Here is a 22469-nt window from a genome sequence, read left to right on the forward strand (position 1 = left end):
TTAACAATGACATATTTCCCCAGCTCCACTGCTTCCTGAAAGAAAATGTCAAGAGCTATGTTGATGTGTGTTTGCCCAAGGAGACAAGATAAAAAGATGATAACTGTCACCTTCCACCAAACCTGAAGGTGTCATTATAGTTGCTGCACAGTTTGTGCCAATGTAGTTAAGCATTTGTCCCTGTTTCCATTATAAATCTCATGGGTTTAGAACTCATAGGTAAAAATGTGATCGGAACTACAACATGTCATACTGTCTTGATTGGAAAAAAAAAAGCTATAGGCCTATCGTTTAAAATAAAACAAGAAAAAATGTTGAAGTGATACATTAATTTGAATTGTAATAAAACTCAGTCAACCTATTTTTCAGTTCACAAAGTTCAAAGTACACCCATGTAAGTTTGCTGATTCCGTTCTTATTCGGGAAAAAATATTCCAATGACTGAAATAATGGAATACATAAACTGGACATACACAACACATTTCAGCGTATTTGTGTATATCCATGACCTTGCAACAGCATACATTTGTAATAAAGTGAGCAGTTTGAACATACAAACACAAATCTGGCAGCCAAAATACCATTCTGCTGCAAAAATCTTGTGGCTTGATTGTATTCCTGCCCAGTTAATACTTTGGTGTTAGAAGGATGGAGCACCTAATCTCTCGGATGAAATTCTTGTGACTGTGAAGGAATTACTTCATGGACAAGATATCTCTCAATGGATAATTTACAAAAGAGCTACAGACATGCTATTTGGAGAGAACATTTGTTCCATATAAATACACAAAAGACACAGACAGGAAGGGAGAAGTAAAAGAAGTTGAGTTGAGACATCTCAAATGCCAAGTTTCCTTTCAGTTTAGGGCTAGTACTTGGCAGGACATGGTTTTGCCTTGACTACAGAAATTTGAGATTTAAAGAGATGTTCCCATTTCATAAGGGAAGAACCTGAAGTTTTTTCGTATTTTCCATGAAGAAGAAGCAAAATAAAAAAATCAGAGAGCAGGAGAAAGAGACAAACTTTATAGCCAATTGTAAGACAAATCGCCTGTGATGGATTTAAATCTCCTGTCTGAATCCAAGTACTATAAACTGAAAGGCTCACAACTATCCTAATATTTTTGCCTGTCTTCAAGAGGAAATACTTTTCTGCATTCAGGAAAACACTCTAAAAAAAATCCTCTTTGACATGTTAAACTTTTCCTAGCAAAAGAACGGTCTGAAAATTTCCAACAAATCTATGTATGGATCAGTTATATCTTACTCAGTTTTTATGCCCAACTGCCACAAATCCCCGCCTAACCACCATTCAGGTAAAAAAATGGGCTGAAGGGCTACAGATGCAGGATAGGTATGAGCACATATTACAAGAGCAACTTCCTTATTTTCTTGTCCTTGCCCCCTGACATTCATGGGTGATAAAAGAGCTGGAGAACCACTCTGTCCATCATATACTGGAAACAGTGGTGTGTGAATATAGTCACTGACTTAAACGTGGAATCTCAGTGGAGATTCATCTGTACACATTACTATACAGTAAAAACTTTACATAGAGAGGTGCTATCAGACTCTTAGTATTCTTTTCAGATAAATAACTGAATTACTGCTGTTTGCATCTCTTTCTGTGTCTCTGTCAAGAAACATTTTCATGGAGATACCAGGCTTTTGCTGATTTTGAAATGCAGCATTTTTATGACTCATATGATTATAGCCTTAAGTTTTACTTCTGTAAAGTAAAAAACTTTAAATCACTTAAGAAGTCCACTACAGCTGTCAAGGCCAGACAAATACTTTAAAGCTACAGACAAGACCTAAAATTCTATTCAGATGGAATTTAAAAGCAGCATGCTTTAAAAACAAACCAAGAATATTCTCTATATACCATTTTAACGGTTTCCTTTTATTGCTCAAAACAAAACTCAGAAGGAATATTTTCAGCAGAATCTTACAGTTTGATAAACTTCCAGTCTAAATTTATTTTCTGGGCTTTGACATCTGAGGCTACATCTTTACTGCTACTTGTATATTCTCTCTTCTTTTTAATGGTTTGAGGTTTGATTTGTGCAGTATGTTGGCACAGTAGGAACATATCCAGTTAAATAACAGCAATTTAATAATAATTTTTAATATGTGAATTATTTAATGATTTGATATTTAATAATATCAACAATAATTTTATCAGTAATTTCCGCACTACGTTATATTACTTAAATAAGAAATAACAGATTCTGTAGAAATAAATACCTGTTAATGAAGTAATCAATGATTGCTTTGCCTTGCTCAATGCTGAAGAAATTCAAGTCACCTCCTTGTTCTGAATCAGTTTCTCCTATTTCAGCCATTGCTCTTTCCAGTTCTTTTAAATTATCTCCTAAGGTCATATGTTTGTCTGCAAAGTAATCCCAAAGAATAAAATCTGTGTGTGAACATGACAGGGTGGGGTGGGTTTTTTTGGCCCATTTTAATTATAAGACTTCTTGAAGTTTTAGTTATGAGCCATGACAACTTAAAAAGCAACAGCAGTCAAACGCCTCTCTCTGTTGCCATTATTCTCATCAACAGTGTGTCCATTAAAATTCCATCACAAAATCACCAACTTGCCTTCATAACAGAAGGATCATAATAATGGGTGTTCAAGATAGTACAGCTTGGCCTCTTACCTATGCAGAGATAACCACAGGCAGAATGATACGAAAATCTGAGGTGCAGGGTATGTTTTATCTTTGAAATAAATTTACGACTGTTTATGTATTGTAAAATATTATTCTTCTGACCATGACCCTTACAACATAACCCATTAATACAGAAACAAATATTAAAAAGTGCAACCAACTTTTTCTTAAGTGCTTACAGTCATAACTAAACATGAATATGCATAATACCCTCCATGTATCATCAAACTTGAAGATATTTTTGCACCTCTCCAGAATAGATACTTACTTTACTTTTTTACCCTGGAAATCAAAACTAAATGCCAAAGCAGTTTTGAATTAGAATTTAAATTCTGTTTGTTAACTGTCTCGACAAAGAGGAAAATCTGAAATATATCAGTGTTTGCTGAACATATAAAAAGAAAGGATTCATCTTTCTGATTTGCACACAGTGTCTGCCATCACTAAAACTACAGGGAATTTAAAAAACAAAGCTTCGAACAAAATTTACTTTTTCATTTTTTATCTAAAAAATCTACAGCAAAAAATGGGGAAATATCCACCAGTGGTTAAATAAATTTATTTTCATTACTGTTTTAAGTCTCTACTGATACAGTCCTTCGTTCTTTGTACAGAAAACAAATTAGAAGACTTATAAGACTTTTGTTCTTTTTAGTTTTGCCCTTTAGTGGTACAGTAATCAAAGGCCTGAAAACTTCACCTCGGTTTTTAGTAAGAGAAGCAGCACAATATAAATAACCATAATGGAAGGGACAAGAAAGAAATGCAGAGAATGTGGAGGAAATAGAAGCCATGGGAAACAAGCAAGAGCAATAGAACCAGAAATACTGCCCTTTGTAGGGAAGTAAAGCTACAGAACAGGATCATCCAGACCCAAATCTGTTGCCAGCTCATCCAAATTTTCTCTTTCCTCTGCATACCTGATTTTCAACCCCAACTATCTCCCTCTGGAAGACTCTCACACTATGTATGTGAGGTAAGGAGCACTCTACCCTCAATGTACAGAAGAGGAATCAAATTATGTAACTCATTCTAGCTCCCAATCTACCAACGCCTCCAGTTTTCCTTTCTCTTTCACCAGCCTTAAATGCACTTCCACTACCCTCCTCTAAATCCATTCCTCCTGCTCCATGCCAGTCTTGCTATTATGGACAAATCAGTTTAATTCTCCAGGCTGCTTGTTTCCAGTGCAGGGAAGGGAAAGCAAAGGGTCATTAATACAGAAGACATTAGAGTTTTGCTCTTAATTGAAATGTTTGGTCTTGAAACTTGCACCAGCTGAGAACAGTAAATACAAGAAAATTCATCTCAGCCCTGGGCTACAGCGTATTTTATAAAATGGATTATTCGGGGAATTTAGCTGTGAAGAAAATATAAGAACATTCCTGTAAGCACTTAAAAGCTGCATTTTCTTTCCCTAAAACCCATGTATCTTAGCCAAATCCAAATGGATTTTCACAGGAATAGCAAAAGGCAAATTCACAACCTTTGCTTGCCAAAACTTATGTCTCTTACCTCAAAGCACAGGGATATTAGAGCCGTTAAAAAAAAAAAAAAGACACAAAATACTTTTTTTTCCCCACAGCCTCTGTCTGCAAGCCCATTGAACAGGATCAGCTGCAATTTTATGTATAAAAATTAATCCGAGGCAGACAATGCCATGGAAAATTTCATCTTACAGAGCTGAAGTTTGGCAAAGCTTTATGCAGCTAAGATCACATTCCTGAAAAACATCAGTCAGCTTTAATAATTGGTTGTGCTACCAGCCTGTCGCGTACACATGCATTACACAGCCTCATAAAACTAATTTCTGACAGGTTTCCATTCTTCCCCATTGTTATAGTAATATAGTTAGCATATGTTAAGATACTTTCTCATTGGAGACAGGAAGGACAACTGGAATTTCAATGATCATAAAGCACGTACATGTTCTGTCAAAATTCCAAGTCAGAAAGGCCCTTGAACTAAATTACAATGAAAGAGTATAATAACTGTTATGAGCTTGATTTTAAATATTTGCCTTCTCTTTGAATGGAACTGCTGAGTCCTTTCATTCTTCCTCTGGGATGGGCTTTTCTCAACATAATCACCTTCAAAGTGAATGTTAAGCAAGCATTAGGATCTCTGAAAAAGAAGGTTTTAGAGGACACTGCTACCATTTTTTTCAAGCTCTCTCATTCCCACTAGACCCAAGCTACAAGCCTGGTTGCAAATTTCCTCATAGTCACAGGAGTTCCAGTCCCTTCATTGTCATTTTTCATCCTCGGCAGTGATGCCAGTTTACTTCCCTCACCACTCTTTAGTTAACATACATTCTGTGCCAGAAGTGCAGCATTTGCCATATAGAAAGCTGCCTGTGAGTTGACCTCCAAGGATAAAATAAATGTAATTCACCCACTGTAATGCTACAGGATGGACTGAATATCTCAAACAGCAGAGAAATGTGCCCAAGGCTACAGTGAGTCAGTCACTGAGACAGCTGGAATTGGAATTTAGGAGCTTCTTGCTCTCACACTACTGTAATTATTATTTATTTTACCTTAGCAAAGAAAAGGTCTCTTCAGGACCTGGCCCATTTGTACCACATACTGTACAAACAAAGAATGAGGGATATTCTGCTCAAAAGACTACAGTTTTCTCTAATGAAAGTTTTAACGTCTTCCAATAAGTATTATTTTCAGGCACAAGGTCTAGCATGCCAACATTCAGGAGGAAAATAAATAATTTTACAATTATTTGTAATTAAATATCGCTTTATTACAATGACTGGAAAACATTCTTGCCTTCCACTTCAGATATTTATTTTACAGTTCTTAATTATACTTACCACTGATGTTCTCCAAGATGAAATTTAATAGTTCCATGAATTCTGAGAGCTGTGTAAGACTGAAGTTCATTTCTTTAGCCCACGAAAATCCCGCACTGTAATAATCTATTAAAACAGCTTTTCTCCAAGATGTCTTTAATTGTGTAAAATTCAGAAATTCTTCCAACATTCTAAAAAAAAAAAGAAGCAACATAATGAAATTAAAAAATATAGGTGCCAAAGCTTAACTTAGTCTGCTTGCAATTGTAACCATAATATTTGTTATTAATATTTACTATATTATTTATATGTACATAGCATACATCATTTCTTGAACTTAGCTACATCAATTTCTAGATACAAACACTTATGATCAGAGGGCATATCTGTTGCAAAACACAGCAACCTACAGGTTTCAGTAGACACTATTTAAATGTTATGATATGACTAATGAAAGAACAAGAATAATAGCAATACAAAACCGAAGAGAAATACACTGAAAATCTCAGAGAAAAAACTGTTTCATCAGGAAGTTGTTTGTAGGATGAAATGAAACAATTAGTCTCTACTTTCTACTACCATTCTTTCAGTTTGAGATAGTTTTACAGTAAAAATAAGATCATGTTTTCGTTTCAAGGTTTCCATTTCAAGATTAGTTTTCCTCTGAAGAAAAATTACATTTGAAAATTAATGCATATACTATAATATATACATACCAAAAGTAGCTAAAATATTTAGAAATTAAATTGCACTTTAATAATGGTCAAGACATCTAAAAAGAGCCTCATCCTATTTTACTGGTACATGATGAAAATTTTTCCAGCTACTTTAACATGCAAAATTTATGAAAAAATATGCTCCCATGTAGGAGGCCACATGTGTTGCTGACACATTTATGTCTACTCTATCCAAACACAGAATTAGTTATGTCTTTTATAATAACAGCACACATTTTTCCACAAGAAGAAGGGGAATTGGGGCTGGGACCTTTCTGCAGTTCTTTCAGTACAACTTAAGCCATGTCTCAGGTAGTTAAGTTTCACATTAAAGCAATTCCTGGCTTCTTAACTATACCTGATAATCCAGGTGCCAGTGACCACGGTTTCTAGTCCCGTGTAAAAAAGCAAAGTCCTCCCAACCTCCCCCCCTTCTCATTCCTTCCTAAGAAGGACATTAATCCCAGACCTACTGATAGGGAACCATTACATTTTCAGGGGGTTCACGGAGACAGTACAGATACACTGTCAAATAAGATGAGTTTCTTTTTTTAATTAAAGCCTCAATAGCTAACAGAGTAAAGCATATAATCCAATCAGTTTTGTTTAAAACATGTATTCCTTTGTTCTCCATTACAAATTTGTACGGCTGCACACATGCAAGTCAGTTAAAAACACTTAACTGTGTCCTGAAATAGAAGTGGAACGTGGCCAGCTGAACTTTCCAACGTTTGAAACAGTCCATATCCTCTCTTTCTGAAGCTTCTGCCAACTCTGTGTTTTCATAATCAGAGCTTCTCAGGGATTTAGATTTTCTCTGATTCTGCTAACAACGCCAGAACTCATCTTTTAAATATTCTGTAAGGCATGTCACTGACAACAGTGTCTGTACATGATTGGGAAGTGATGGGGCAGTTGGATTTCCTAGTTACCCTGACTGATTTTTCCTTCTTCAAGGAAGGTGCTCAAATCGTACAGAGATGGATAGTGGTATAAAACTCCCTGACAGATGGGAATGCAGGCCATCAAAATTCTCCTACTGAATGGGATCTATTCTGATTTTCTAACTTTAGCTGAGGCCTTCAAATTGCTATTGCAAATAGACACGATGCACTGCGGTGAACAAAATTTTAATGCTGCTGCTAAACTGCTTAGAGTGCATAAAATACCCTGTAACTATCCTCTTTTCATTCAGATGCAGTATGTACTTTACATTCCCCTTGTACAGTAAACATATATGTGATCAGCTGAGAATAAGAGACTATGATCTTTTAGTGCTTTTCTTTACACTCTTAATGAGAAAGTTTCACAATGAATCGTGTTGTTAAGCACATTTTAGTCTCCAGTGAGTTGTACACTTCAGTCTCCTCTAAATTTAAAGAGACCTATTGTGCAAGAGAAAACAGGAAAGGAAAGAATTTTTGTATTATTATTATTTGACGGTAGCAAATTTTCTTTCCAGTTTTCTTTAAAAAAAAAAAAACAAAACCAGAATTCCAGAAAAGACCTTTGTTTTTCCTCAGAATAGTGACAAATAGGAGGAACAGAATATATTTCAGGAATAATATTTTCATCTCTGTTAAATGGTTACCTATTAAGAGGAACAAAGTTGGATTTTATATCTCCCTCCACCCCTTCCTTCCCAAACTAGACCAGTGGCCCAGCCCTTTGGCTTTCAATGCACTAAGAATTTGCTAGCAGACACAAGCACTCCTAAATAATTCCGGCACTTCTGAAAGTTCCATCTTTAAATATAAGTCCAGAGTCTCAGGTTAAACTCCTGGCCTCCTAAATTTAGCTGCTATTAAACACTAATAACAAGGGAGAGTGATGCTACAGGAAAGACAAGATTGGCTTACATCAGAAGTCTTTGGCTGTCTCCTCTTTCCCCAGTGCACCATAATGGGGACCTACTAATACCTTCTTAAGCTTTCCATCCCTTTCTGAACTTTTAAGACCTTTTTGATTTTTCAGTAACTCATGTTACAGTACAGAATCTTAAATGTTTTAGCAAAAAAGTTACCAAGTGAGACTCATTAAAAAAAAAAAGGTCAGTATTGGCCTGTTCTTATTTACACTTTAGTAATTCATTTACAGCATATTTAAAGCTGTTGTACATTCAGAAAGTACATCAATGTGAAATACAAGTGGAAAAAAAAGGAGTCAAAGCAAAATGAAGAGATATAGGAAATACAGTAAAACAGACTGTATCTGAGATCAGCAGTATTTGTTCCATCTTTCGTGAATCTTATTAAAATTAATGAATTAAGTGAACAATTAAACACTAATAACCATCACAAGAGAAATCTAACAAATAGACCGTAATTTTTATTTCATTATTATACTGCTCCTAGCATTGTTGTCATTGCTACTTACTTTTCAACTCCTTCTAGATTTTCTTCTAACAAAGCAGTAATTTGGGAAAGAGAAAGAAACGGCTTATTCTCTTTCTCTTCCTGCCCACCTATGGCACCCTGATCTTGGTCTTCTTCCTCTCCACCTATGGCATCTTGATCTTGGTCTTCCTTTCCACCTACTGCACCCTGATCTTGGTCTTCTGCCTTTTCACCTATGGCATCCTGATTTTGGTCTTCTTCCTATAAACATGTATATAGGAATATAATTTTAAAATGTTTATTTTATTATGTCGGTAACTTACCTAAGTAACATTTTTATAGTAAGGAAGTATGCAAGGGCTTAATTCGACAAATGCCAAAAATGTAAGACAGTTATAACTATATGGCAGTAACACAATACCTTAACACGTTCTCACTAGAGAAAAACTGGGCTGATACATGGAAAACACTATTTTTATCTTAAATTCATATGGGAACACAGAGACATATTATGTGCAGCACAAGATTAAATTAACTTGCAAGTAAAAACAACAGAGATCTAAAGGTGCAAAAAAAATCCGTGAATCTAAATTTGACCAACATGATACTAGATTGCACAATAATTAAATTTTAAAATTAGTTTCTCCTTAACATATGAAAATACACATGTATTACCATGCTATTTGCTCTCCACTCTGTACTTGATTGCATTTTCAAATTTCCTCACTGCATTGACTCCACCCCTAGCCAAAAAAAAGCCCAAGATATTTGCTGCAATGGAATGATACCCACACAAGGATCTGACACTACTGTTACAGGGAAGCTCAGTGTATTTGTAATACAGAAGGCAGTTCCTTATAGGAAATATGAGGATGTACATGTTACAGGGGATAATAAACTGAGCACTAACAATGCAATGGTCTTTCAAAAAACAAGAATATTTGATGATATTTTATTTCGTGTGGTCACTGACCAAAAAAATCTGAGCAGAGATTTCAGTAAGAAATCTACAAAATACATAAAGCAGCAGAAAAAAATGAAAACTGTTTCTCAATAGAATATGTAGGTGACAAAGCGAGGTGTCAAAGCACATTATAAAATGTGAGATGAGGCAGTGCCTCCAGAGAGGTGCATGGCAGGGGAACAAGGCAACAACGGTCATAGAATGGACTATTAGTTGAAAGGGACCTACAATGGCACAGGGTTAGGCAAAATATTTCACTATGGAAATAATGAAGCATTAGAACAGGTAAGCCGGAAAGGTGAGGGAATCTCCACTCTCGCAGGCTTTCAAGGCAAAACTGGACAAAGTCCTGGTCTGCACTTGGTGCTGGCCCTGCTCTGAGCAAACAGGTGAGCCAGTGCATGTCCCAAAATCCCTTCCAGCCTCATGATGGGAGTCTGACTGGCCTGGCCACATGAACACCTGATCACTATTTGTTTGTAGCAGGTAAACTTCTACATCTGCAGGACTTGGGCTTTAGAGATGGGCAACAAGGGAAAGCTTGCAGAATCCTGCTTCCAGCTCACCTAGGGAGAGCGAAGGAGATGATTTCCTGACGTGCACTGATTTTGAGCCTGACCAGCACTGCTCTGGGCTAATAATCAACTCACTGTAGTGCTGGTCAAGGAGAGCCCCCAAATAAAGCTACACTACTCCCCCTGCTGCTGCCGAATTGCAAGATATACTGAAAGCCACGGGACTAGCTGAAAAACCACATTTGAACTGATGAAACAGTGAGAGCAACAAAGAACATTCAGTGGACAGACAAGGTTTTCCCCCTTCTAATTAAGTACTAGAGTACTTTCACTCGTACTTCAATATGAAAAATTATTGTTCCCTACTGTAAACAAGTCAGTCTCAGATATAATGTCTCATCAGAACAACAGGAGTGGAATAAAAGAAGGCTTCCTTCAGATAGTTAAGAGCATGACGTTATTTTGCTTTTGTTTTATTAGTAATAATTCATGCAGCATGAAAAGTACTCCTACAGTCCGTAACATTGACATAATTGAAGCTAAATGCCCTAGTGAGGGAAAAACAACAGCTCTACCTGCTAATATTATACAATTATTGAAAGACATTTTTTAATAACTAGAAAAAATATGAATGTTTTTCTGAAGCAACCAGTGTGTTAGAAACCTGTAAAACATGAGATTTTTTTTTAGAAGCCATGAGAGCTGAATTAAAAGAATAACTGATATAGATGTTTTGGAAACTGAATTAATATCCATCCATCTCTTTCTCTGAGGATGCTTTAGTATTTATAAGTATTTCTCATAGGATGCTTTAGTATTTATAAGGACCACAGCTATATAAATAGCATACTGCTGGTCAGTCAGTCAACAGCTTACTGATGTTGCCTACTTAATAAGGCAAAATGCTAATATTTTACAAGTATTGCCCCAGATTCACTTTATCAGCATAGAATGATTAACTTAGCACTGTATCAGAAAGAAAAGCATAAAAAAGTTCAAGGCACAGTATTTTTATTCTCATCAAGGTATCTTCCAGCAGCCCTTCTGTGGTTACAGCCAGGTGTGATAACAACTAAGACCTTCCCATAACATTCTCCACCACCTGCACAGTGCTTCTCCACCATTCAAGATCACAGCAGTACCCTGTAGAGGTGTATCAAAAGTCTTTTTTCTCCCTTCCACTGTTTAAATCTCATATCATAAGGAACAGGTTAGTAGCTAAAAAATGGAATATTCTGGAAAACAACTTCCAAGAATCTTATCCAAACTAATTCCTCAGGTATCAGACAACATCCATGCTAGAAAAGCTTGTCCAAAGAGAAATTTTCTCCTGCCCCTCCCATATGTACCTGGTTTACTAAAGCAGACAGTTTTCTAACCCACGTGGTATCCACAGGCCCAACACAACTTAAAGACTGATGCTGAGGGTCATCTCATTCCATGCATTACAAATGGCAAGAAGGACCTCTGGAACAGCTGCTTTAGTCTTAGTCTGTAGTGTGGTATTACAGCAATATATAAGCTATGTATGATTATAAAAATTAATTTAAAAATAACTCCACATGCCTTGCACTCAGTCCCCTATAATCTCTTGCTACACATTTAAAGGTCCTCTAGCACTAGAAACACACTCTTTGACCAACTAAAGTTTGCAGTTTAAACTGAAGAGACAGGCAAGCTGTTGTAACTCAGTGTTGTAGATAAGGCTCTGTAATCTGCGTATCAAACCCCAACAGTTTACAGGGCAAGGGGAAGCTTCCCATGAACCATTTAATTCCCTAGAGCCTGGAACAACATTCTCAGCAGCAACATTCCCACCAATGCATTATATTCTTTGTTACTACTCATGATAAGGATGAGGTAGGGGCACCACTGTCCACTACAACCAGCACAGGTATCAGATAAGAAGAAATACTGTTACAAACAACCAATAAGGAACTATGGGAGAGAAAGCACATTATTTAGAAAATTAATTTTTTTAAATTATCAATGTTTCTGTAATTTAAAAAAGTATTGAAAGTCCATAAATCATTTAACAATCTCATGCTTGTGGAAAGTTTGTTTGAGCAGAACCTTCACAGACACATGACTAAAAGCTTTCAGTTATTTTGATTTACCACTGTTTTGTCTTTTGATTGCTGCCTTTAACCACCACTGAAAATCTGAAGAGAAGCTATTTTTTATACACATTCACTGGTGTCAAAGAATTTACCGTTCATTTTACTGTTAACTGTAGTGACTGGCTGAGGTAATTCAAGGTGAGTTAATTCTGGTAACACTATCTTCATGTGTCAGGAGAAAAACTCCTAAACCAATCCTAGCAGTACACATTCCCAGCAGTAGACTTAGCCTATTTAAATACAGACTGCTACTAGAGAACTATTTGTTACTGTTTTATTTTCCTTCGAAGGCTTTTTAGCTGTTCTGAATGTATAATATGTTTCTGGCTGTCCAATACATTACTACAAATGCTTTGGGCATCCCTTGTCAACAGCATCAAATCAAAATACCAAACCAGACATTCTACAACAAAAATCCTTGAATCTCTCAGCCCATGTTCATGAGCCACCACGAAGTAGAAAATATCATCAGCAGAGTGATGTAGTTAAACAGCAAATTGAAAAATACCTCTGTGTTTAGGAGGGTGGGAGAGAACTCTCCAAACTCCCACCCTTAGTGAGTCATCCCTGCCTAGTTAGAATGCCCCACTACCTGCAGTTTTGGTGAGAGCCTTTCCAGAGTGGCAAAACCTTGAAACACAGCAATGGAAATGAGCACCAGACCTCCTGAAGAAAAATAAGCTTGTCCTTTGGGATGAGCCCTCTGCAGCGGATGAAGGTAACAATTGCATGTGTTTGACAATACAACAACCACACTTTGCAAAAACACGACTTCCAACAATACACACGCAAAGGAACAGCTTACCAAATCTCTTAAATTATAGCAAATACCTGAAGTGTGAGGAACCCAAGATCCTCCTGTCCTCACCCTACCAGGGAAAATTAGGCTGGACTGAGCTCTCCTGCCTCAGCAAGGCACTTTCCAGTTGTTCACGTAAAGCTGCCTCAGCTACCTCTGCCTGAGCAACACGGCTGACAGCAGTGCAGATGTACCCTGAGAGAGTGTTGTATATCAGCTACAACTTTAATCAAAATGGGAATGAAAAAAAACCCAACCAAACCACACCAGCAACACAGGCTGTTATTTGTGTTATTATACACATTTTGTTATCAAGCTGTCAAGTGCTTCAGTAGCAGCAGAAAATCTTGAAGCTGTCTACATAAATAGTTAAAAGTAGAAACAGAAACACATTCCCTGTTCCTGTTTGTTTTAAAAAGGCCCCATTTGTCCACTCCCACAATGGGAAGTTAAAATCAATAGTTGCTATTTTTAGTCATAAACATTTCTTTTATTGTCAAACAAATGAGGAAATAAAAATAGTAATGTTAATTTCAATTACCTTCAAAAGGGGAAATATGCAGATGGGTCAAATGCAAGAGATAAAACCTATATGCAAGGAAAGCTTTCAGAGGACCATTATAAACAACAGACTCTGACAGTGTCCTTTTAATAACAAAATATGGTTCAGAAATTTCACACAGTCCAAACGTCAAGATTTATGGTTGACCAAATGTATGATGACATTAAATTTTACTGATGTTTTCACAGCTGCAGACCACTTATTGGAAAAAATGTGGTTAAAAATAAAGCAGCAGCAAGACTTGCTAAGATCAGGACTCAGATTTTTCTACTCCGCTTTTGGCTGAAACTCATTACAAGTCAGAACAATTATAAAAATATTAAATTTAAATCAAAAGGAATTGTCTCAAGATCTAAGAAACAATATAAAAAAATTAGTGACAGAATTGATGCTCCCTACAGCTTACATATAGACCATGCCAAGCTAGCTTCAGCCAAAACTGGAGACTATGTAATGTAATTTATAAAAACACACACTTCCACAGAGTTTACAATAAAACAAATCATAAAGGATAGAAGAAAATATCACAAAAGTAAGCTGTTGTGCATAGAACAAACTTCAATACGTAAGGAACAGAAAATACATGAAGAAAAAAAAAATGTTCGCTGAATTCCTCTAAAGATTCCTTTTATAAAGTCATGAAGTAAAAACGACAAGTATTTCAGTGGTACATTTCAAACAGATGTACAATATATTTTTGACAGCCTGTCGTTTCCCATCCAGCACACCCTGTATCCTTTTACTGTGATCTGACTGCATTACCCCAGTGTTACGCTGTTCCAACTGCCAAAATATTTACAGAGAACACTAACAGAGAGCATTGTGAAAGATACATATATTTTTCATAAAGCATTTAGAATACTTTAAAACACATTTCACATGGAAGAGGATTTATTTATTTAAGGAAACCTAAATGTTAAGCTTTTGTACTGACAAAGACACAACCATGACACTGGCTGAAGGTGGTTAATCACTCCCACAACAGCCACAATAACTTCTTGGCCATCTAAGACAACAAAGCAGTTCAACCAGAAGAAAATTATCTTGTAGTAGCTACAACTATAAAGAGAGGCTTGAGAAAGAAATTCTGAGCTGATGCAACACCTCATGCATTCTTGAGAGGAATAACTTTTATTCTGACATCTCCTGACATGCAGCATGAGACGAGCTGCCTGTCAGAAACCACACCTCTGCAATCAAGACAAAAAAGAAAATAGGAAAAAAAAATGGAGGCTGAAGACTAGCTAAAAAAAAAAGGCAAATATTAATGTGAACATTGTGGATTTGCAAAATTCTCTAGATGACTTCAATTACCTAAAGCAATGAAAGGTGAGAAATACAACAGTGATATTGCTGGAAAGAAGTTGTGAGCTTGCTTCCACTCCCCCAGTTTCTCTGTAGGGAAACCATATGCCTTTCCCCCAACAATCAAAAATTAGGATACTTCTAATACCATGAATAAGCCAAGTGTGGTGGTTTGAGCCAGGCTAGATGTCAGGTGCCCAATAAAGTCTCTCTGTCAGCCCCCTCCTCAGCTGAACAGAGGAGAGGGAATATAACAAAAGGGTTGGCTGTCGAGATAAGGACAGGGAAACTCATCAATTACCATCACTGGCAAAACAGACGCAGCTTGGGTAGAAAAAAATTCAATTTATTACCAATGAAATCAGAGTAGGATAATAAGAAATAAAAACTAAATGTCAAAACACCTTCTCCCCACCCCTCCTTTATTTTCAGGTTCAGCTTCACATCCAATTTTCCCTATCTCTTTTCCTCAGCAGCACAGGGGAACAGAAGTTCTTCCTCGTGTTGAGGTGGAACTTGTGCTTTGGTTTTCGGCGGTTGCTCCTCGTCCTGTCGCTGGGCACCACCGAAGAGCGTGCAACATGTACTTTCAGCCTTCTCCTGTCTAGACTAAACAGCCCAGCCCCTACAGTCCCTCCTCGCAAAGGATGTGCTGCAGACCCCTGCCCACGTTGCAGCTCAGCACAGACACTTTAACACGACACCCACGGACCCTGAGGGGGCGCGGCCGCCCTCCCCGGCGGTACCTGCGCGAGCGCCGCCATCGCCGCCCGCCGTCGGCCCGGCCACGGGGGGCGGGGTCTGCCCCGCCCCTATCCCGATCCGTCGTCATGGCGGGCCCGCGCGCACCCCTCAGAGCCCTCGGGGTCCCGCCGGGGCTGTCACCGACACACCGGCACACCACCGACACACCGACACACCGGCACACCACCGACACACCGGCATACTGACACACCACCGACACACCACCGACACACCGGCACACCACCGACACACCGGCATACCGACACACCACCGACACACCACCGGCACACCGACACACCACCGACACACCGGCACACCACCGACACACCACCTACACACCGGCACACCGGCACACCACCGACACACCGGCACACCGGCACACCACCGACACACCACCTACACACCGGCACACCGACACACCACTGACACACCACCGACACACCGGCACACCGACACACCACCCACACACCACCTACACACCGGCGCACCGACACACCACCGACACACCACCGACACACCGGCACACCGACACACCACCGACACACCGGCACACCGACACACCACCGACACACCGGCGCACCACCGGCACACCGACACACCACCGACACACCGGCGCACCACCGACACACCAACACACCGGCACACGGACACACCGACACACCACCGACACACGGACACACCGGCACACGGCAGACTGACATACCCACACACCGACACATCGGCACTGCCCACGGAGAACACGCTCCCAGGCCCCTCTGAATTTTGATCTCACTGCTTTCCTAATCCAAACAGGACCGTTTGCATTGTCTGAATAACAATTATACGGATGGCACCATGCAGTTATCCCCCCAGTTACCCGAACGACATCCCAATGTTTTCAACCTCTTGAACACCATGGCTGAGATAAATATCTAAAGCTAAATACGCTAAATAAGTCCAGAATAAGCTAAATAAGCTAAGTAAGTCCAACAAAGTCAACACCAATTAGTATAGCTCCAATGTCAGCAAGTGTAAATCAGCACATCTGTTGGGACTGGTTGAGGGATACAGACTTACTCCAACTAAAGATCTGAATTTACATGTTCAGGTTTTATGTACAATAATTTACAAACCACAGTAAATAGAAGAAGACTTGGAGACTGAGCTGCATTTCCATTACAATCCATATCTTGTTTCTCCTTGTTTCCCCTCTTTGTCCTTTTTTTTTTTTTTTTAATTTAGAAGACTAATGAACTAACTATATTGAAACATTTTCTCTGTCAGGTTTGTGTTTCATGCAGCAGCAGCAGCAATTCAGAGTAACAGCACTTAACTGCAAGATCAAATAAAATGCAAGCATTTGGTCGGTGAACAGTAATTAGAACAAAGAAAGAGCTAACTTATTTTGCAAAGTTTATTGATGTGCTGAGGGAGCTGGTATGACAAAACAATTTCTTTGCGGTGCCCCACATAAAGCAAGAGCCTCCTGGGATTTCTGCAGCTGTCTCAAGGTCTGCTACTGCTTCTGAGCAGTTTGCCTGAGCAGTTTGCCACTTTCTGAAGGTTGTCATCATCAGCTTCTTAAAATGTGCAAACCACTAAGTACAGTATCTGTGTCTTAGCTGGGTCACAAGAGACAAGAGCATACCCATTACCCACGAAGATTCTGATTTATAGTGTGAGATTCAACACATCCATAGCTCCTCTTCCTGCTCAAACACCCTGACCCTCACTGACACATGTACACCAATCATGCTTCCAAAAGGAGTCAGAAATCTGTTTGAATGAGGTTCAGAGAACTGGATCCTGCAGTGTTTTGGAGACTTATTCATAGCATTTTAAAGAAATAGAGCCCACATTGTGAATTTTAAAGAAATAGAGCCCACACTGTGAATGCCTACAATTTTGCTGTGCTCTGTAGCTGACAGCTGTACAGCTGCATTACTGCCCCTTTTACTGTGTATATAAATCTAACCAAATAAGAACAGCATTCAGAGCTGCAAGCACTGCCTGTAGTAAGGTGTTAAAACTGGGGAATTAGGTGTGATATTTGGATGCAATATAACATTGTGTATACTTATTCTGATGTTACCTAGTTGGTAACAAGTAGATTCTGGACTTAACTCTGCATTCCTCTGGTACTGAAAATGCCCACCGACTTCCATGAACATTTTAAATGTAAAAGACTTGGAGGCTCAAAGCCCTTCAAAGGATCTAATTCTGTTTCTTACTCAATATTAAAGGACTGAATTCTCTCTTACACAAAACCTGCACTGAGCAGGTGATTGAAGCTGAGCACTGTTTGAAGCTCAACCCGCTTTTCCAGTAGTGAGCTCCTAAACTTCCTACTTTTCAATTTAGATTTTTGGACAGTCGGTGTCAGAAGGCTTAGATATTAAAGAAAAGGAGGAAAAATACACACAGAAAGAAAGGATTCAATGGTGGCATTAAGCCATTCCTTCTAATTTCATGTGAATCCTTCATGTTTTCAACACCCACATTTGTATGTGCATGTGAGTATTTAAGGTGACTTTTTGATTTCCTTCAAATGCAAAACTTCTAAGTGCAAACAGAAATAGTGGTTTAAAAATGCTGACCTAGTCCTTTCCTGCTACAGGTAACCACAGTAGATTTCCTATGATTTGTAATGGTCACAGACACTCCAGGTTAGAAGAGTGGAACAAGCTCTTTCTCCACTGGTGTAGCTGTGTTAGATGCAAAGGTTCCCTGAAAGTATCTGTTCCAGCATGTGTAGTTTAAACAGAATATATTTGAAAATCTGACTTTACGCAGTGTTACACAGTAAGTGCTCTTCTACTTGTCTGAGAAGCAAGCAAACTTGTCTGAGTTCAGGTTTGGGAGATGTTTTGCCAAGGCTTGTATCACCCAGTGCATGAGGATCTTGGAGAGAATATTCCCTTCTCTTCTTTCTGTCTTTTATTAAAGTTTTTCAGCTTGTGGTGCCTGGGCCACCTCTAGCCTGTATAAGATAACCACTGACACCCAGCCCTGGCAGGGGCTGGGCAAAGAGCTGGTTGCTCTCCTTAATTTTCATCAAGTCCTCAGATTTCCATTTTGCTAATGATGCACTGAAGCATCACAAATATAGCAATTCCAAGCTGCTCCCTGCACGATGAACTACACACAGTCTTTCTAGAAATACTTTGCTCTTCCTCACGATATCACATCTTTTGGGGACAGAGCGAGTTCAGCTGTGGGACTCACACAAGTCCATGTCAGAAGGGGAATAAAGGTCACAGCTGCAAGCAAAGCAGGGCTTTGTTGGTGCAGGCCACCTGCAATTGGAACAAAAACAGCAGCTGCAAGTGCTCCAGAATATTCCACTGAGTCCTCCAAAGTTTTAATAACCAAGGTGATTTAGTCTGATTTTGTTACTCATTTGCAGAGGTTCTTGCATTTTGTGAGTAAATGAAATTTATGGATTCAAGAAAAAGGATGAATTTTCAGAAACCTTCTTTTACAAAACCAAGTTTTCGTAAACTCCACACATCCTCCTATAGACAGAGATCCTATGAAAATATTAAATTGCAAACATGTTTCCATTCACTTTTAGTTAAGCATCACCAAGCACAGTAATTAGACATAGGCAAATTCAGGATGAAAAGCAGATGGAAATTCCTAGCGGAGCCTTGCTTGTTACATCAGATGGACATATAGCTCCCCTGGCTGCCAGCCCTCACGACAACAAATTGCTTATACTTGTGCCCTGTGGTATAAAGATCCTGAAAACATGGGCACATATGGAGGTCTTGCACACACAGTATTTGGGTTTGACCCTCCTAGTAACAAATGGGTAATTTGTGAAAGCAACAGGACATTAGTGCTACATGGCTCTTAATAAATAAGGAGCCCTGTGTTATTGTACATAGGTGCATTAACACAGTAATTAATCATTCCCTCCTGGCTCCTTTATAACATTCTTTGCAGATACTCTATCCAGGGAGCAGCATTCCCTCTAGGTAACGTTCTGTTTTACATACATATGTCTTCAGAAAAAATATCCTGGGCATGATTACGTGCTAGGAAAAGAAACACATAAATCCCAGGTTGTCAGAGAAACTTGTTTTTAAAACAAAAAGATAATTCTACCACTTCTCAGGCAGTATCCAATTAAAATAAGATACAAGTACAGGACGATAAGTGCTTTGGTGTGTCAGCAGCAGGATGGACAGAGCCCTGAGTTATTTAGGGAGAGATGCTGCTTCTTTTTGCTCACCATTCTTCAACACAGTCTAACACAGTATCTTACTATGTCTATTTAATTAATAGGTAGGCAAAATTTCCATGTGATTTGACAGGGATAGTGATAGATCTGTAATGTTAGTACTTGGCCCAGCAATAAGAAAGTACAAGTTAAATTTAGCAAATCATAACTTTTCAATTATTCAAAACAATACGCACACAGAGAAATGAAAGTAGTAAAGCATGTAGTCTATCAATGAATCCATCATCCTCTCCCCATAAAGAGAAATGGCTCAATGGAGGATAAAAGCAAATTTTAGATTGATTCTCTTCTTGATCATAGCCAAAAGACCGCTATATCTAGTGCCAAGAAATTGGATCAAGGTTCATAGAAATCCCAAAAATTAGATAGAAAAGACTTTAAAGGAAATGTATTCCATCTCCAGGGGACCTGTACTTTTTCTTGCCAACAAGAACTTCAAGCAGAAATATGAATTTATTTAACCCAGTAGTTCAAGACAGTTCCTTACTACGTATTACACTGTTGGAATAATGTAAATGTGCATATAACATTGCAGTGCACTGTCAGTGTGAGCTAAGAAAGCTTAGGATATTCTCCCCTCTAAGTACCTTTTAGCACAAGAACCAAAACTACAAGACCTGATGCATTAGATAAAGCAATATGGATAATTTAGAGCACCACTAATGTCATCAGATACTAAAACAAACCCCAAAATCTCTGTAGATCTCAAGGACTCCTCTAAGCCATCATTCAAACCAGAACAATCCACTAAGAGTTCTCAAATCCAAGACAGGAGACAAAAAGAACAACACTGACTGTTGAGTAACTCTAAGCTGCCTAAGTCTTATACAGCTGTGAGTACACTGTGACAATGGACAACAAATTTAAGATAAGCTTAGTGCAGGTTTTTGGATTTGCTGAGAATGCATAGGAAAGCATTGTTCCACTGTTACACTGAGAGCTGTGTTCTTCAGGGGGATGAGCTGTGCACTACAGAGCCTGCCAATTAATGTAGTAAGGGAAATCACCAGAAGGAATAAGCCAAATTAAACAAATTATAATGGCAAACAGAAGTAACATTTGTTAAGCACGATATTACATATAGTTCTATTCTATATAAAATATATGTTCTATATACCATCATCATGGCTAGGCTTCGCGAACGAAGATTTGGGAAGGCACTATCCACAAAAAACCCCTTTATGTATATATTTAATATATGTGGTATATAGAACCACATTTGCATTTGCAAATATATGCATAAAGGGTTTTTTATATAATACCTATTTATATATTCTGTCTTCAGACTACCATTTGAACTCATGTTCTCATCTACTCTGTATCTTTCCTAAGAATATAAACTACTGTTAATTTTGACAAGTTTGCATAAACTGGAGTGTATTTTTCTCCATATAAAAGATGAGACATTAATTTTTTTGGCGAACTGTCTTCAAATTGTGTTTTGATAGACAAAACTTGACTTTTGGATTTGAACTATTGTTTCATTCTGTTGGCAGACCATGGAAGATAGAATGACAACTGTGTAAAGTATTCTACTTAATAACATAGCAAAGGCTGCAAAAGAAATAAAATTCACTGATTCCATTGTCCTTGACCTTTTGCCCCCAAATGGGAACATCATTTCTTTCAGAGATTTCATATTCTACTTCTTTCATGTCTTTTTTGTGAAGCTCTATTGATTTTTTACCACCTTCTCCATATGATGTTATGCAGCTTTTAGAATAACATATAGCAATTTAGGGCAGTAAGTGAAAAAAATACATCCAGCTGAAATTACAGGGAGATTTTTCAATAGAGAGACTATAGTTATCCAAGACACAAGTCATCTTGTATACTGGAACTTACCAAAAAATGCTCTGTGACTTTCATGACAGCCTGGCTCTGTGTGCAACTTTAAGCTCGTCACTATTTCCAGTTTAAATTGACTGTATTTTTAATTTGTATATTTGTGAATAGTTTGCCTGTTGGACTATACAAACAGTTTCCAAGGTGTCTCAATATTTCTTTACTTATTTAATATGGACTGGCAAGCCTGAATTAATGAGACATAACATCATGTTTAAGTGATGTCTTGGAGCAGGATTCCAACTATAGCAGTGTAGTGGTTTGAATCTTGTTTTTCCCCCAGAGGCTAAGAAAAGTGGTAACCCCCAAGGGGTGGAAACCCCTGGAAGTTTTGAAGTTCTGTCCAATGGGCACTCCTGCAAAAATGTAAACATACCACAAGCAAACGGAAGAGAAGAGTTGTAGTTTTGGTAGTAGGTGAGGTGGCCATGTTGTAGGAGCCACGAGGAAAGGGGCCCGGAGCCCCTCGGGGCCTCTGGTGCCTCCCAGCCCCTGGCTGGGGGAGCTGCAGGGACCTGGAACAGCATAAAGCTGGGCTAGGTGCCTGTAGTTATGCCGGGAGATGTTTTCTCCATCGTGGGCAGCGGCTGGAGAAAGCAGCAGCTGGCACTGACCAGAGAAACGGTGGCAGAGAGCCAGAAGAGATAAGACGGAGCAACAGAGACATGCAGTACCAGAGAAAGAACTCCTGGAAGGAGAGCCGAGGAAAAGAGAGCCCGCAGCAGAGTTACAGAGTTCTGGGGGTAAGAACTGATACCAGACCCCCCAAACTCCTTTGATCCCTCTGAGAAAAAGAGGGAGATGGACTCCTATTTTGGAGAGCAGTTTTGGACATGCAGCACCAGAGAGAGAGAGAG

The 22469-nt window shown here is 38.7% G+C and overlaps 2 protein-coding genes across 3 annotated transcripts in view; both read right to left on the reverse strand.

Moving 5' to 3' along the window:
• The window catches only part of CABCOCO1 (ciliary associated calcium binding coiled-coil 1), a 55152-nt gene extending 39551 nt beyond the window's left edge, over positions 1–15601 (reverse strand). For both annotated transcript variants that reach the window (XM_027649549.1, XM_027649551.1), the window contains exons 1-4: positions 15545–15601; positions 8574–8794; positions 5503–5672; positions 2248–2392 (exon numbers count right to left, since the gene is read on the reverse strand). In XM_027649549.1, coding sequence (XP_027505350.1) covers positions 2248–2392; positions 5503–5672; positions 8574–8794; positions 15545–15562 — 554 coding nt within the window. In that variant the 5' untranslated portion in view covers positions 15563–15601. The remainder of the gene's footprint in view (positions 1–2247; positions 2393–5502; positions 5673–8573; positions 8795–15544) is intronic.
• A 78-nt stretch (positions 15602–15679) lies between these two features.
• Positions 15680–16261, reverse strand: LOC113950188 (chorion class high-cysteine HCB protein 13-like). The gene has a single exon (XM_027649687.1). The coding sequence runs from the start codon at positions 16259–16261 to the stop codon at positions 15680–15682; it is 582 nt and encodes a 193-aa protein (XP_027505488.1).
• Positions 16262–22469: the final 6208 nt, after the last annotated feature.

Source organism: Corapipo altera, unplaced genomic scaffold (assembly GCF_003945725.1).
Source record: "Corapipo altera isolate COAL_440 unplaced genomic scaffold, ASM394572v1 53, whole genome shotgun sequence".
NCBI lineage: Eukaryota > Metazoa > Chordata > Aves > Passeriformes > Pipridae > Corapipo > Corapipo altera.